Source organism: Ictalurus furcatus, chromosome 28 (genome assembly GCF_023375685.1).
Source record: "Ictalurus furcatus strain D&B chromosome 28, Billie_1.0, whole genome shotgun sequence".
In the NCBI taxonomy this organism is placed as follows: Eukaryota; Metazoa; Chordata; class Actinopteri; order Siluriformes; family Ictaluridae; genus Ictalurus; species Ictalurus furcatus.
The window spans coordinates 5,477,549-5,490,747 of record NC_071282.1 but is presented as its reverse complement, the minus strand read 5'-3'; the positions used below and the strand labels follow the sequence as shown (position 1 = coordinate 5,490,747).

The 13,199-nt window shown below is 39.2% G+C and overlaps 2 protein-coding genes across 3 annotated transcripts in view; one reads left to right on the top strand and one right to left on the bottom strand.

Moving 5' to 3' along the window:
• The first annotated feature begins 336 nt into the window (after positions 1–336).
• Positions 337–11,461, top strand: LOC128603908 (spermatogenesis-associated protein 22). 2 transcript variants are annotated; one of them, XM_053618678.1, is made up of 8 exons: positions 337–514; positions 770–883; positions 4,835–4,972; positions 5,087–5,261; positions 5,349–5,685; positions 6,227–6,335; positions 6,473–6,570; positions 7,012–11,461. In XM_053618678.1, the coding sequence occupies exons 2-8, from the start codon at positions 847–849 to the stop codon at positions 7,201–7,203; spliced, it is 1,086 nt and encodes a 361-aa protein (XP_053474653.1). In that variant the 5' UTR covers positions 337–514; positions 770–846; the 3' UTR covers positions 7,204–11,461. The 2 variants fall into 2 exon arrangements, with proteins under 2 accessions (XP_053474653.1, XP_053474652.1); XM_053618677.1 differs by having other exon boundaries at positions 6,212–6,335; positions 7,012–11,460.
• Positions 10,256–13,199, bottom strand: part of LOC128603909 (LHFPL tetraspan subfamily member 7 protein) — a 133,225-nt gene continuing 130,281 nt past the window's right edge. The window contains exon 3 of the mRNA XM_053618679.1: positions 10,256–10,482. Within this exon, the coding sequence (XP_053474654.1) occupies positions 10,256–10,482 (227 nt within the window). The remainder of the gene's footprint in view (positions 10,483–13,199) is intronic.

Below are 13,199 nucleotides of genomic sequence, written 5' to 3'. Positions count from 1 at the left end.
CAGTAAATGAATCACATGTAAATGAATCACATGAATATGAATCACATGTAAACGAATTACATGTAAATGAATCACATGTAAATGAATCATATGAAAATGAATAAATAAATAAATATAAAAGACAGAAGAAAAAAAAACCTCACAATATGGAGCAACCATGCAGATTGATTACACTCACTGTAATCACTGTATCATAATATTATAGAAAGATTTTCATACACCTAATTACTATAAAACCACATGCTACACCACTGAATAGGGTGTAATAATAAATTACACAATAGACAGGAGTAGTACTTTTCCATGCTAATAGTGTGGTAATGTACTGTACTCGGTTTCCCGCGCACACAATGACGCTTCCGTCTTCCTCGCGCACCTTCTTCACGCGCGCTCTTGTGAATAAAATGGCGGACGGTGTAGCTAGCTAGTCGGAGCTAATAAAACATTTAAACGTTTCTTCGCGGTTTAGTAACGGTTTAATGTGTATCCGCGTTCATTTCTCCTAGGACATACGGTGTGTTGTTGAAACTCATTGTAGAACATTCAACATGTATTTTTTAAGGCAAACAGAAGGCGCAAATGTACCACTTCCGTATGATACTGCTAGCTATATGCAAACGCTAGCATAATTATTCAGTTTGTAGCATAGCTGATGTGAGCTGGCGTCTCATAAGAAAAGTTAAGAGTTTATATCAAACATTGGTGCTTTGTAATATAGAATATTTTAATCACACTGATCTAAATATTGATTTTAGTACTTGTGTTATAGGTTATTGCTTTTATTGACCTCTAAAAACGACTGGAACATTACCATCTGACAGAAGAAGCTACACACACATTCCTGTCATGAGGAGGAACGAAAATCAACCAAGACCAACGGCAGGTACTGTACAATATTCATTTAAAATCCACATTAGTTGGTTATTTAATGGCTTTGCATCTACTATCGACATTTTTTTTGTTAATAATATTAATAATGAGCTGTTTTGATACTGTTACAGGATAGTGGCTTTCTGCCCTGTCCGTACGGATATATTACGCGCATGCGCACTTCACTCCGATAAGGTTACAATAATAAAGTAGACAAGCACTACGTTTACATGTACAGCAGTAATCTAATTATTAACCTTATTCTTTATAAGACGATATTGTGATTAAGGTGTTTACATGAGTTGCTTTTAGAATATTCCTTTCATGTTCCCGTTTTACATGTTATAGAACATGGATCGATTAACGGCAAACGTGGCCACGCCACAGCACATATACAGTTCGTCTTCATTATGGACCCGTGTACAGTTTTGGGTGTTTCAACTTTAATTTTACGAAAGCTTCAAGTGCATTTAATTATTTGTCATGCTATACGTGCAAATAGACGACTGCTTGAAGCCATGAGCTGCGTCCCAAACCGCGTACTTACCTAAATACATGTATTTCACCTACTATATAGCAGGTAATTATGCGGTTTCGGACACAGCCGTGCTCTCTTGTTTGCCATCAGACGGTTGAGCACTGCCGTGAATATATGTGTCCTGTCGCAAAACGCGGTGAAAACTCCCACGCGACGTTAATAGTGTGATTAAGGTGTGTACGTGTCTGTAATACCCTTCCATAATGCGACTAAAACAGGAATACTCCACACGTCTTAATTCGATTTGTGATTACTTCGAGTATGACTCTAGTCAGATTACAGTAATCAATAATTGCTGTTTACATGGTAGTTTCTTAATCAGAGTATCGTCTTAATCGGATTAATATCGGAATAGTGCTGTCCATGTAAATGTACTGACTATGGGACCGTTTAATAGGGTAGGACATATTGTTAGAACACAAAAGTTTTCCATTCACACCGTAATGGCTTCCCAGTCCACTTATAACATGGAAATGGCTTGTCAAAGAGTTTCTGTTGTAAATAATTCAAGAAACATTTTCTAATGTGTAAACGGTATAGCAACATCCGAGGACTCCTGACATCTTAATTTACCTGTACACATGTTTTTCCTCAGTGATGGTTTCGAGCAGATCATTGAAGTTAGAGGTGTGCTTGGGTGGACTATTTATAAAATAAATAAATCATATCCCCATCCACTTCTGAAGGAATTCTGATCAGTGCCACACGCTCCTACAGACAATCCTGACCAATTCTGCTTCCACATGACGTTTGACGTCAATCCCACCTGCTCCCACAAACACTTTTTTTCTGTCTTTTTCCTCCAGTTTGGTCACTTTTCCCACCCACCATCTGTCTCTTTCCTATATAACATCTACCAAACACGCGCTTCCTCAGAGGCATGTGAAGGCAGCCAGCCGTCTTTTCCAACTGCTGCGTCATAGAGCAGTGTACCACACTTGGAGGAAAGCATTGTATACCCCCTTTCACATACATGAACTCTCAGATGCCTACGGTTGGCTAGCGTCGCTGTGATTGACAGAGGAGTATGCCACCCCTTCAATCCAGCGAGCTTTCAGTTTTGCTCTCCTGGCTTGCCCTCTGTCAGAGGAAAAAGTTGAACACTTTTTCTTTTTGTGATACCCTGGGAGCCCCTCACACAGACACTCTTGACCAATCCTGCCTGCTTTCACAGAAAGTTTGACCAATCCTGCCAGCTCCCATAGTTATTTTTATTTGAACCTTTTTTGCAATATTTTCTAAAGATTTAGGCAAATCTTTCCCAAAATCAAAACAAATTGAATGTGTAAACAACATGACCACAAAGGTTGAAGGATTTACTGAAGGTAACTAGGTATCTTCTCCGAAATGACTAATTATTAGAGATGTACCGATGTATCAGCCGATAAAGGTGTTTTTTCCTGCTATCGGCCGATAGTTTAAAAACATCCGATGATCAGGGCCGACTGTATACTGTCAATAAAAATCACTTTCATGCTGTATGTAAAGATGATGTCTCTTGTGTGGAATGACGACAAAACTGCAGTTTGTAATCTCTGCGCTGGTAAAATTTTACACCGGATGCTCCAGAAGTGAAGCGGCGTCGAGTCTAATCACCCATCCACCCCCCCTCCCCCCCCACTCGCGCGCTGAATTAAAGCACCAGTACACCGTTGAAAGATTTAAATGAAGATGAATTGACAAAAAAGTATATATTGCACAGAAAAATATATTTGTAGAGTAGTATATTTCATATCCAGTTAATGTTAATGAGTTAATATCATCAAATTAGGCCTTTTATATTTTATGTTTTCTATTAGGCCTATATATTACCAGTTTTATATTCAGTGATGAAGTAGAAATGCTTTTGTTTGTGGTGAGTGAATGTGAAGCCTCAGAGGAGGGTTTTTAGAATTCAGTCAATGTTAATATGAATTAATAATATTCAGTAAGTTAAGAAATCTTACTTTAATCTTCAGCGTTTAGTTCATGTGTTGAAGTTAATTTGAGTAATGTGTTTTCTGTTTATGAGAACAGTTACTGTGAAACGACTTATTTGCGTTTCATTCCGAATTGTGGAATTTATTATTATTGATTTAGTGACAGCTGATACACAAGTGACATTGTTCACGTACTCACTTGTGTCTTTTGTACATTAATAAGGATTAAAAGCAGCATTGGATGCCACTTCAGAGCCAAAATATCTGTCCACCTGGTTTGCAAGTCAAACTGTAATATTTCGCGATTTCATGCGCAGCCACATTAAACAGACCGACGAGCTTCGTTTCGCTTTAAAACTTTCTGCAGTCAACGTGATTATGATCTGTCTCAAATCGAAACCTCACCATTCTTTCAACAATATTTACTTATCTAGAAGACTGGTACTTAAAACAAACCATTCGGTAGGAGAGGTTGTTAAATTTACAAACTAACTGTAATATGTACTACTCTAGATCGTTATTGAGTTTTCCTAAGTATGCAGTTTGAGACACGATATTAGTTTTTAAAAAATTTCAATTGGGAAACATTGTCCCAATAATGTGCTGTACAAGTCCTGAAAAGTGAAGCCAAAACGTTTCGATCGCCCCCAGGTAGCTGGATGCAGTATAGGTCATAAACCCCACCCTCTCCATGTAATCTAATGGGATGTGAGACAAAGTGAACAATCAAATTACACTTCCAATCAATTTTTTTCCAAACATGCTTTCTGTCATTTTAGGTAGTTTTTATAACGCTGATGTAAGTGATCATTTTTAAAATAAGTTTGATATTAGTTAGTTATTTGATGCTATAAAAACAAGGGTGTGACATCATGATTGACAGCTTCTCTGAGCGAAGTAGTCACTTAGGCACGGGCGGACTTTTTTCAGAATCTTCGAGGGAGTAGATTGGACCTTTAACTTTAATTTCTACATTTCCATAACTTTATTTCACACTGACATAACGAGTTCAAAAAGTTCAGGGGCTTGTGCTTGCGATTGATTCTGTGGGATTGTGGGCGGGACCTTGATACCATGGCTCTACTTCACGCCCACTACGGGCTCCAAGATGTCAGCGCCATATTGGGATATTGGCAGCTTCACTTTTCTACAATGAAGGAGAGTGAAGGTGCATCGTCCATCTTTTATTTATTTATTTATTTATTTATTTATTTTTACAGTCTATGGTCCCAATGCTGTACTGCCTCCATTAGTTAGTTGGTATTGTGCCATGCGAACGCATGATGCTAATTACTGAGGATGTGCACACATACCAAATGACCACAGGATACACGTGCATACACATTATAAAGATTATAAAGACTTGCATAAACAAGTATAAATCAGCCTTTACAAAATCAGATTTGTTTTTGAGGTTTGCAGTATGATTTATTTCCTGTTATCTTCCTTGCAACATTCAAATTACATTGACAGCTTTCACATTTCCCTTTTTTTTTTTTTTGTACAGGCTGTCTGTCTGTTCCACTGTTTAACCAAAAGAAGCGGAGCAGATTGCCACTGACGTCCAATCCCTCTGAGAGTGAAATGTTCTCCGGATACGAGAACAGAGACATGCTGAGCTTCACTTCAGCGGTCTATCCATCCAGTAAGTCTGTGCGCTGCTGAGCACCGTCACTGATCAAAAACTTTGTCTCTGTATTTTAATAAACAATTTTCAGAGAAAAGTAGGATCTCCTACAACGTCATGCTGTTTTAACAGACATCGGGAATGCTCAGCCGTCACCAAATCGAGCACCGCTGGCTCAGAGAAGTCAGTGGAACCAGCAAGCCACCCCACCACCTCAACAAAGCAAAGTGTGGTCCAGTGCTTCACCTGCTTCAACAGGAAGAGGATACACACCTATACCTCACCAACAGAAGTGCACCTATACTTGGTACATTAACAGAATTGTTCTGTTTAATGGTCTTAAAAAAAAAATTAGTCTGGACATGTTTTTTTTTTTTTTTTCATTTTTATCCAGGTCCCAGACAGGGCCACAGAGACCTGCAGGCAGACAGGACTCCATGGCAACCACCCCAGGCTTCAAGCAGGGTGGATTTCCGCGTGTGAGTGCACCCACTCAAATCCAGAATAAAACTCTGACTGCCAAGCAACCCATGAAGCAGCAGTCATTTAGCCGAAACATCAATCCACCCAGAGGCTCCTTCACACCTTCAGATCTCACAGCACACACTCGGAGACCTGCAGCTCAGCGTCAGGGCTCCCAGTGGAAGATCAAATCTGGTGGACTTGGAGGGGGAACGTGGGTTGAGGACACTTTTGGTACTTTAGGAAGTGAGCGCAGTATACAGCAGCAGGTAATTACTAAACCAAATCAGAGTAACGCCATGTTGGTCAAGCTATTTTAAAATAAAATAAAAATGAAGAAATGTAACTAGTGAGTGAGTGAAATCTGAGAAACCTTTATTTGCCTGCTACTTGCATCATACAGCCCAAAAAAAAGCTAAAAACTATATCAATTAAGCCATTTAAGGCAATGTAGACACACAATATTTATTTCTTAATTTTTATAGCTGATTAGGACTGTAACTAATTGATTCGTCCATTGATTTATTAATTAATATCTACTGGCTGACTCACTAACCGGAACGATCAAACGCTCAGTTAATTTTTGACGTGATGTGTTTGCCCAAAGCAAATCGTTGTTTTGCAACGCCTGGAATCAGTCAATCGAGTGTTAACGATTTAATTGATTAGCCCTACTACTAATTATTAAGTAGCAGCCACAAAGTACTATTTTCCTCATGTTGCTTGTCACTCTGTTCCACAAAAAAAAAGCCTTCGATGTTCTAAATAACACTGTCCCATTTTCACCAATTATAGAAATCCATGTTACAGGAAAAAGCACCAGCAAAGAAATCTCTGCGAATCCTCACCGCCGTTGTAGAGGGTATGAAGCACTGGAGCCAGTTCAAGGACAAAGTTCCTATGACATTTGAGATTTTTGGTGAGTAGTCTACCATGTTCTCACTATCAATCTGGCAATATAACATAACAATAGTGTGGTGGTGGTGTTTTTTTTTTTTTTTTTTTTGTGGACATGGCCAAAATGTTCCTTTTGTCACTTTACCCATTTTGCTCCAGCCACTCTAGATTCTGCAGTCACAATAGGAAAATTTGGTGCCAAGAACTTCCTAATGAGGGATGGAAAAGATGCAGTGCCATGTGTGTATTATGAAAATGTGAGTACGGTATCTTCAGGTGCAGAACACCCACATCCACTTTCCTACTGCCGTCCATATCATTTCAGCTGTGCTGTAGAGAATATAAATCATATTCATAATGACAGAGAGTCTGAGAGGACTGGGTCAGGAGCCACTGTTCTAAATGATGTTCTAGATGGAGTATATGATCAAGGTTGAACTACTTCAATTGTGTTTACCCTTATTGTGTCTGCTCTTTTTTTTTTCTTTTCTTTTTTTACAGGATGCTTTTTAGATTTCTTCCTCTGCCGAGGGCTGCAATAAATCAATGTGGAATTGGCACAGTTGTATTTTAACTACACAGCAAACGGATATTGTGGAAAACGTTTCTTAGCTGGATTCACAGACGAATTAGCTAATTTAGTATCCCTATCCATAATTCTTAGGCGTATATCTGTTGTTTTTGTTTATGATTTGAAGGATCAGGTGCTGCCGAGGCTGATCCGGGGTCAGGTGCATCGCTGTGTGGGGAATTACGACAGACAGAAAAACCTTTTCACCTGCGTGTCAGTGCGGGCCGCCTCCCTGTCAGAGCAGAGAAATGCTCAAGAGGCTGTGAAAGCGTCAGACGCCGAGATGAGGAACGAGGTCCGGGCATTTTCTGAAATGTGATGTGAACGGACACAGCAGGAAAGTTTTATAGTTTGAAAGGTGTGTTTTAATTTCGTTGAAGTTCAGAGATATACCATAATTGTACCAAGCGTTGCTGATGAATCAGTTTAACCATTTAACAAGTGACTCTTTTTTTTTTTCTTCAGTTCAACACTTGTATATGCTTAAGACTATTAATGAAGTTCGGAACACAAAAAAAGTCAGTTTTCTTTGTTAATGAAACATTTTATTACAAAGAGAAAAACACACAACAGCAAGTCTGGTTAAGGGTCAGAGGATAAACAAACACAATTATGAGGTAATATCTCAAAATAGATCTTCCAAAAGGGGATCGACCTTTTTTTTTTTCTTCTTCTTTCTTTCTTTCTTTTTTTTTTTTTTTTTAAGCATGAACAGACATTTTACGTAATTATTTACAGCCAAAACCACATAATGGAAAACTAAAATACAACAGAGTCAGAGTTCAGATCTCACACACGTTATTACAGACAAAAGGAGTCACCGTACCGAACATTATTACAATAACAGCGTCATTCGAGTGCGTTTTGGGAACGTCTGCATCAGCACATACATCTCATTATCCTCATCGGTGCTTATCACGCAGTGTACGCCGGTAAGACTAGTCAGTGTTTTAAGCTATTTAAACAAACAAACAAAAAACAAAACTTTTAAAGTTTACACTTGCTCACAGTTTGGGATAGAATTTGTTCAGCTGGCTTTGTTTGGAGCCGAATGCAATTGCATGTTTAAACGCGTTAATAAATGGAAAGTAGAAAGTCTTAGCCGAAGACCGAATATATTCATTTAGCAAATCTGAAAACATATCACACAAAAAGGTACCAAGAGGAAACGCATATGAGGGCCAAGTTCAGGTTGATGAGCATCTCAGATTTGTGCTGTATTGCTTATTGTTATAGTCTCATTTTTGTCAAATAATAATTGAGTGTCTGACTAATGAGTCTCGACATAAGTCTTGACAGTAGTGCTCTACTGTTTTAATCCCTCATTCATTCCCATTCCTTTTTCCTATTTATATGCTCCTTATTTTGTCCTGTATTATTGTCCCTTGGAAATTCTATTTGTACAGCTTCATGTGAATTTGCTAGAGTTACCGTCTGGACAACTTACAACTGAAACAATCCCCGTTGCATTCATAGCAAATCAAGACATTCACAGAAATGCACAGCACAGGGGGAGGAAGCAAAAAACTAGGAAGCATTTACAAAACTAGAGTTTCAGCAGAGGTAACCTGATCAAAGGTATTGAAGTCTTCTTAATCGTGGTTTTTTGTTTTTGTTTTTTTTGTTTTTTTTTAAAAAGGCACACGTTGGTTAGGGCAGAAAAAGGTCTTTTGTTTTGTTGTCTTTTCAATTTTTAAGAGTATCTCTGTGATGACTTTGTGTGCACTAATGGAAAAACAACAGAAATGCAACACTGATGGACGCCTTAGTGTTTTAGTAACTTTAGAGCCTAAATTGGTCTAGACCTTCAGTTCACTTCAGAGAGCCAAAGTAGTAGTGAGATTTCCTCCAATTCTTGCACAAGGATCTGACTAGTGTCCGATGTCGTGATTCACAACGTCCCAGAGGAGCTCCCTGAAGTGATAGGGTCAGGAGAGGGAGTCCAAATTTATGAACCAGCTCCTCGGCCGTCCTGCCAGAGCGTTAAAAGGGTCTCAGCAGCCAAGACAGAGTAGTCTTGCTTAGACTAATCATCCTCTTGTCCGTACACTTCATTTTCAAGATTTTCAATGCTTTATGCAATAGAGACCTCCTTAAGATTTTTTTTTTCTTCTACTAAAAAAAACAATAGCTTTCTGAACTAACGTTCACTGGGTTTTAAAAATTGGCAGCTTTCTGTACAACTAATAAAATAGTGTTGCATTTATATATTTTTTTTCCATCGGTGTATCTTGGTAATTACATAGCTTTTTTTTCTTTGCCTTTCTCCTAATCTTGTAGAATCCTGAATATTCAATTTAGTGAAAGGTACAAAAACAGATGTTATCACTTGGCCTTTTAATATTCCTATTAAAACTGATAGGAAGCGAGGGCAAACTGAGAGAAACACGCAGGTTTTCAGGGTTTTAGTTTTCAGGTCATTTAATATAACAACACAAGTTTAGTGGTGAAAATGTCAGTGCTTTTGTTGGCTTTTTTTTTTTTGTGTGGTCACGCGCCTCATCTACTATTTTCTCACTGCTGTGCTGTTTGGACGTCCACTGACTAGTCACAGCCCAGGTTCTAAAGCAAAATACATATAAAAACGCCAGTTTGTGTAATAATTTTTTAAAGAAATGTTTTTCTGTTCTCCTAGCCTGTTAGCCACAGTGTTGGTTGTTACTGGATAAATATATGGCAGATTTTTCCAAACCCTTTCAGATTTTCATCAGGATCATAAATCCATTTTATTTCCTCAAAAGCCTGATCCATAGTGAAGAAGAAAACATTCATAGCCAGTGGATCCAGGAACAGAATTTTCTTACTCTCCTTTGTAATTGGTCTTGGTTAGTTGAATATTATTTGATGTTGCATGAAAGATTTCTGAGATCCTTGCTTTCCTCTCGATAATCCCTGATGTTTTTGAGAAAAGTTCTCCTTGTCCTCTCGCATTCCTTGCGTCCAGATGCGTATTAGGTAGAACTAGAATGATCGATTTACCATTCGCATAGTTTCATCTGCTGTTTTGGTGTCGCCTTTCCAAAGATTTTAGTGATGATGCATTAAATTGCATTTCATTTCATGTGATTTTTAAAAGTATAAATTAGTTTGTAGTGCGAAAAGGAGGGGGGGAAAAAAAGGGAGTTCCCAGGAATGTGCATTTCCAAAAAAAAGAAGTTTCAGAAAACAGTTTCCACCACGAGGGATGCCGATGAAAGGGAGTAGCTGATCAGATGAAGGAAGACGATGCAGCACATCACACAATGAACACAATGGCTCCTCCAGGCACACTTATTCCAAAGTGGCAACATTATGATTGTTGACCAAGAAGAAGAACAGGGCAATACAGATCTTAACAGCTCAGAGAAGATACGATGGGCATGACAGGGGGGTTATAAAAGTGTGGGCAGTGGAGTGGGCAGGAGCTGCTCTTTTGGGGCATACTTGGCAAAGAAGGGTAAAAAGAGGGTGAGCATGACACCCACGATGGCCAACATGTAGCCCCAGCCTATCTGGCACTCGCCGGCGTAGTAGATGTCCGAATTTCCGCAGAAGGACTTGACCAAACTGGAGTTTAGGCCAAAGGGATAAACCAGCAAACCAGATGCCATGATGAACACTGGGGAGAGAGAGAGAGAGGAGTTAGTTTTTAGACAGTTGGTCTTAAGACAAAAAGTGATGCAGTATTTTAGTTTAATCAGTCCAGTGAGATTACTTTACTTCGTTCTCATCGTTCACAGTAATCCACTTGACAAAATTAGATTGTACATAAACAGTGTCTCCTCTTTTAATGCCGTCTGCAGATGGCATGCCGTATGTTTTACTTCAATGCCTGGCTGTTACTGACATCACAGCCTCTTCATTCAAGCCACCAGTTATTAAGAGATACAATGAAAGATTTATTTATGCACCATTCTTGCCAGGGAAGAGCAACCCAAATCTCTAAGTTATGTAACCAGTTGTGTTTGCATACTCGTAGTCTATTCGAGGAAATAGACATTCATGGGGAATTACTAACAAACTGACAAGCTGGTTTTGAGACTGTGTGATGCGTTGCAGTGCATGTTTTCAGTAAAAGACTTCTCTGGTCATGAGTTAAGTCTGGTGATTGTAGAACACATAGGGTGATGTTCTCAGCAGTGGCAGATTTATTGACATTGCAATGCGAGACAATGTTCTGGCATTATCACAAATGTTTTATTCAAATCTCAGTGTGAGCGCTGCCATGACACTCGTCTAAACGCCACAAACAGGCGGACCGCATAGGATGAAGCAAACTAATGGGACGTCTAAATGGGAAATCTTCTTTCCATTAGCATGTTTCATTTATCCTTATTACCTCAAGCTCACTTTGAATACTGTTTTTGTTTAGGCGAGTCCATTTTCTGCACAAAGCCCAGATTGCACAGACTGATGATGCAGGCAGAATGTACTCATTTTTGTTTAATCATAGTTCTATTGTCCGAGGAGAACACGTCATGGAGAACACGTCATGGAGAACACGTCAGATCTGACCACCTAAAACCAGCATAAGATGTATCCTTTTGAAAAGCTAAGAATGAGTGGCTATTGAGTAATATACTTTGAAGAATATAAAATGTATCAATCAGTGATGATGATAAGGAAGTGTGTATGAGTTTTTGGAGGTGGCACACTGCTGTGTGGCTCGAATACACCGCTTTGGTGTTGATCTGATTTGGTGAGAGACCCGGTGTGCCACTGCTCGGCTATAATAGCCACTACATCTGATCTACAGAAGGTCAAAAGGAAAAAATTCAGAAATGCACCAATTTCTAGCAGCAATGTAGTAGCACACTGTATCCTTTTGGTGGCAGTAGAGCACTTGCGCAATAGCGTACTGAGCGTAATTTGAGTCAACAGTTTGCGGTCACCGAGTAATACACCTCCCTCAATATATCCATGGCTCCTGTCCAGTTACACTGGGGAAAATATCCAGCAGACCACCACAAAAAAAAAAGCCATTTGCAAGCTGAAGGACAAAATCATATTCCACAGCCGATGGTTAGAAAGCAGACCTCCTTTAAACAAGTGACAGTATCTTACAAAGGGAGGTAAACATTTCACAAGGAGGTGAAATCCATTAAAAGACCGAGCCAATAGATGATCAGTTTTGGTTTATCATCAGTTATGCTGTAGTTTTAGAAGCCTCTCACAGCCAGGCTCTGTAGCAGACTCGCCTATTGTGCCCGAAGCCGCAGACTAGATCCAGTTACAGCCATGAACTGCAGAAGTATGGAGATGAACGACTTCAGCAGAAAATTATCTTGAGGGAGTATATTGAATAAATTTGTGAATTGTCTTCGAGTTTTGCGCTTGGAATTCTATTACTGCGTGCAGACAGTTGTACCAAAATGTTGCATTTCTCAAAATGTCAGTCACCCAGTCAACTATTATCGTCCACAGGGTAAAAACAGAACAACGTGTCATTCTTTCAGTACCTTGGTATAAAATAATGTTCATATAGCCAAGATGAGTGATGCGCAAAACTGTGTGCACAAAAAATACACGAGAGAGCATGGTTAAGAGTGCATTCATGACTGATGATAACTAACTTTATATAATAAGGTTTTACATAATCTGGCCTCATCCCTCTCTTATAATAGAAAGACCCAGAGTTCATCTCTCTGCAGATGGCCCAGTGTTTATCAGTAGGGGTCTGCTAGTTCAAAGCCTGCATGCTAATAGCCTTCTCTGTCAAGCTGCTGTTTAGCAAAAGATGCAGCAAGAGACTTCTTTATGCGCTTTTCTCCCCAAACAAGACTGCATTCTGTCCAAATCTGCAAATTCAGTAACCAGTTTTGGCAGCATACCAACAAATTTTTTCAGAACTTCAAGGCTAAGCGCTGAGAAGGAATTAATATAGAATGCTGTTTAGACTGTTTAGTTAAATATGTGCATAAAGTGATCTGCCTTATGAAAAATACAAAATCAGCAATAACAGTTGGTTCCACTGGAACCAACACAATAAACTGAATCAAATGATTCAGAGATTTGTTGGGTGTGTAAGGGATTCAGTTCAGAGTCTGCACAAGTTCAAGTAGTCTGGCTGCTCGAGTAGTCTAGATCAGATAAAGAATGAGTCCACAGCGCAAGTGTGCGTGTATGTGAGTGATCTCAAAGATGGCATACAGCTGTGTGACTCTAGTGCTTCACTTTATCCAACCTGTCCTGAGACCTGTTTCGTAGAATGGTCCCACTGTGCAGCAATAATACACCAGTTTATCAGAACTGCCCTGGGAACAGCGCTGAGTGGCTTAAGGACTTAGAGCTTAGAGCAGTCCAAGTAGATTCTATTCAAACCTAAAATCTCAGTGT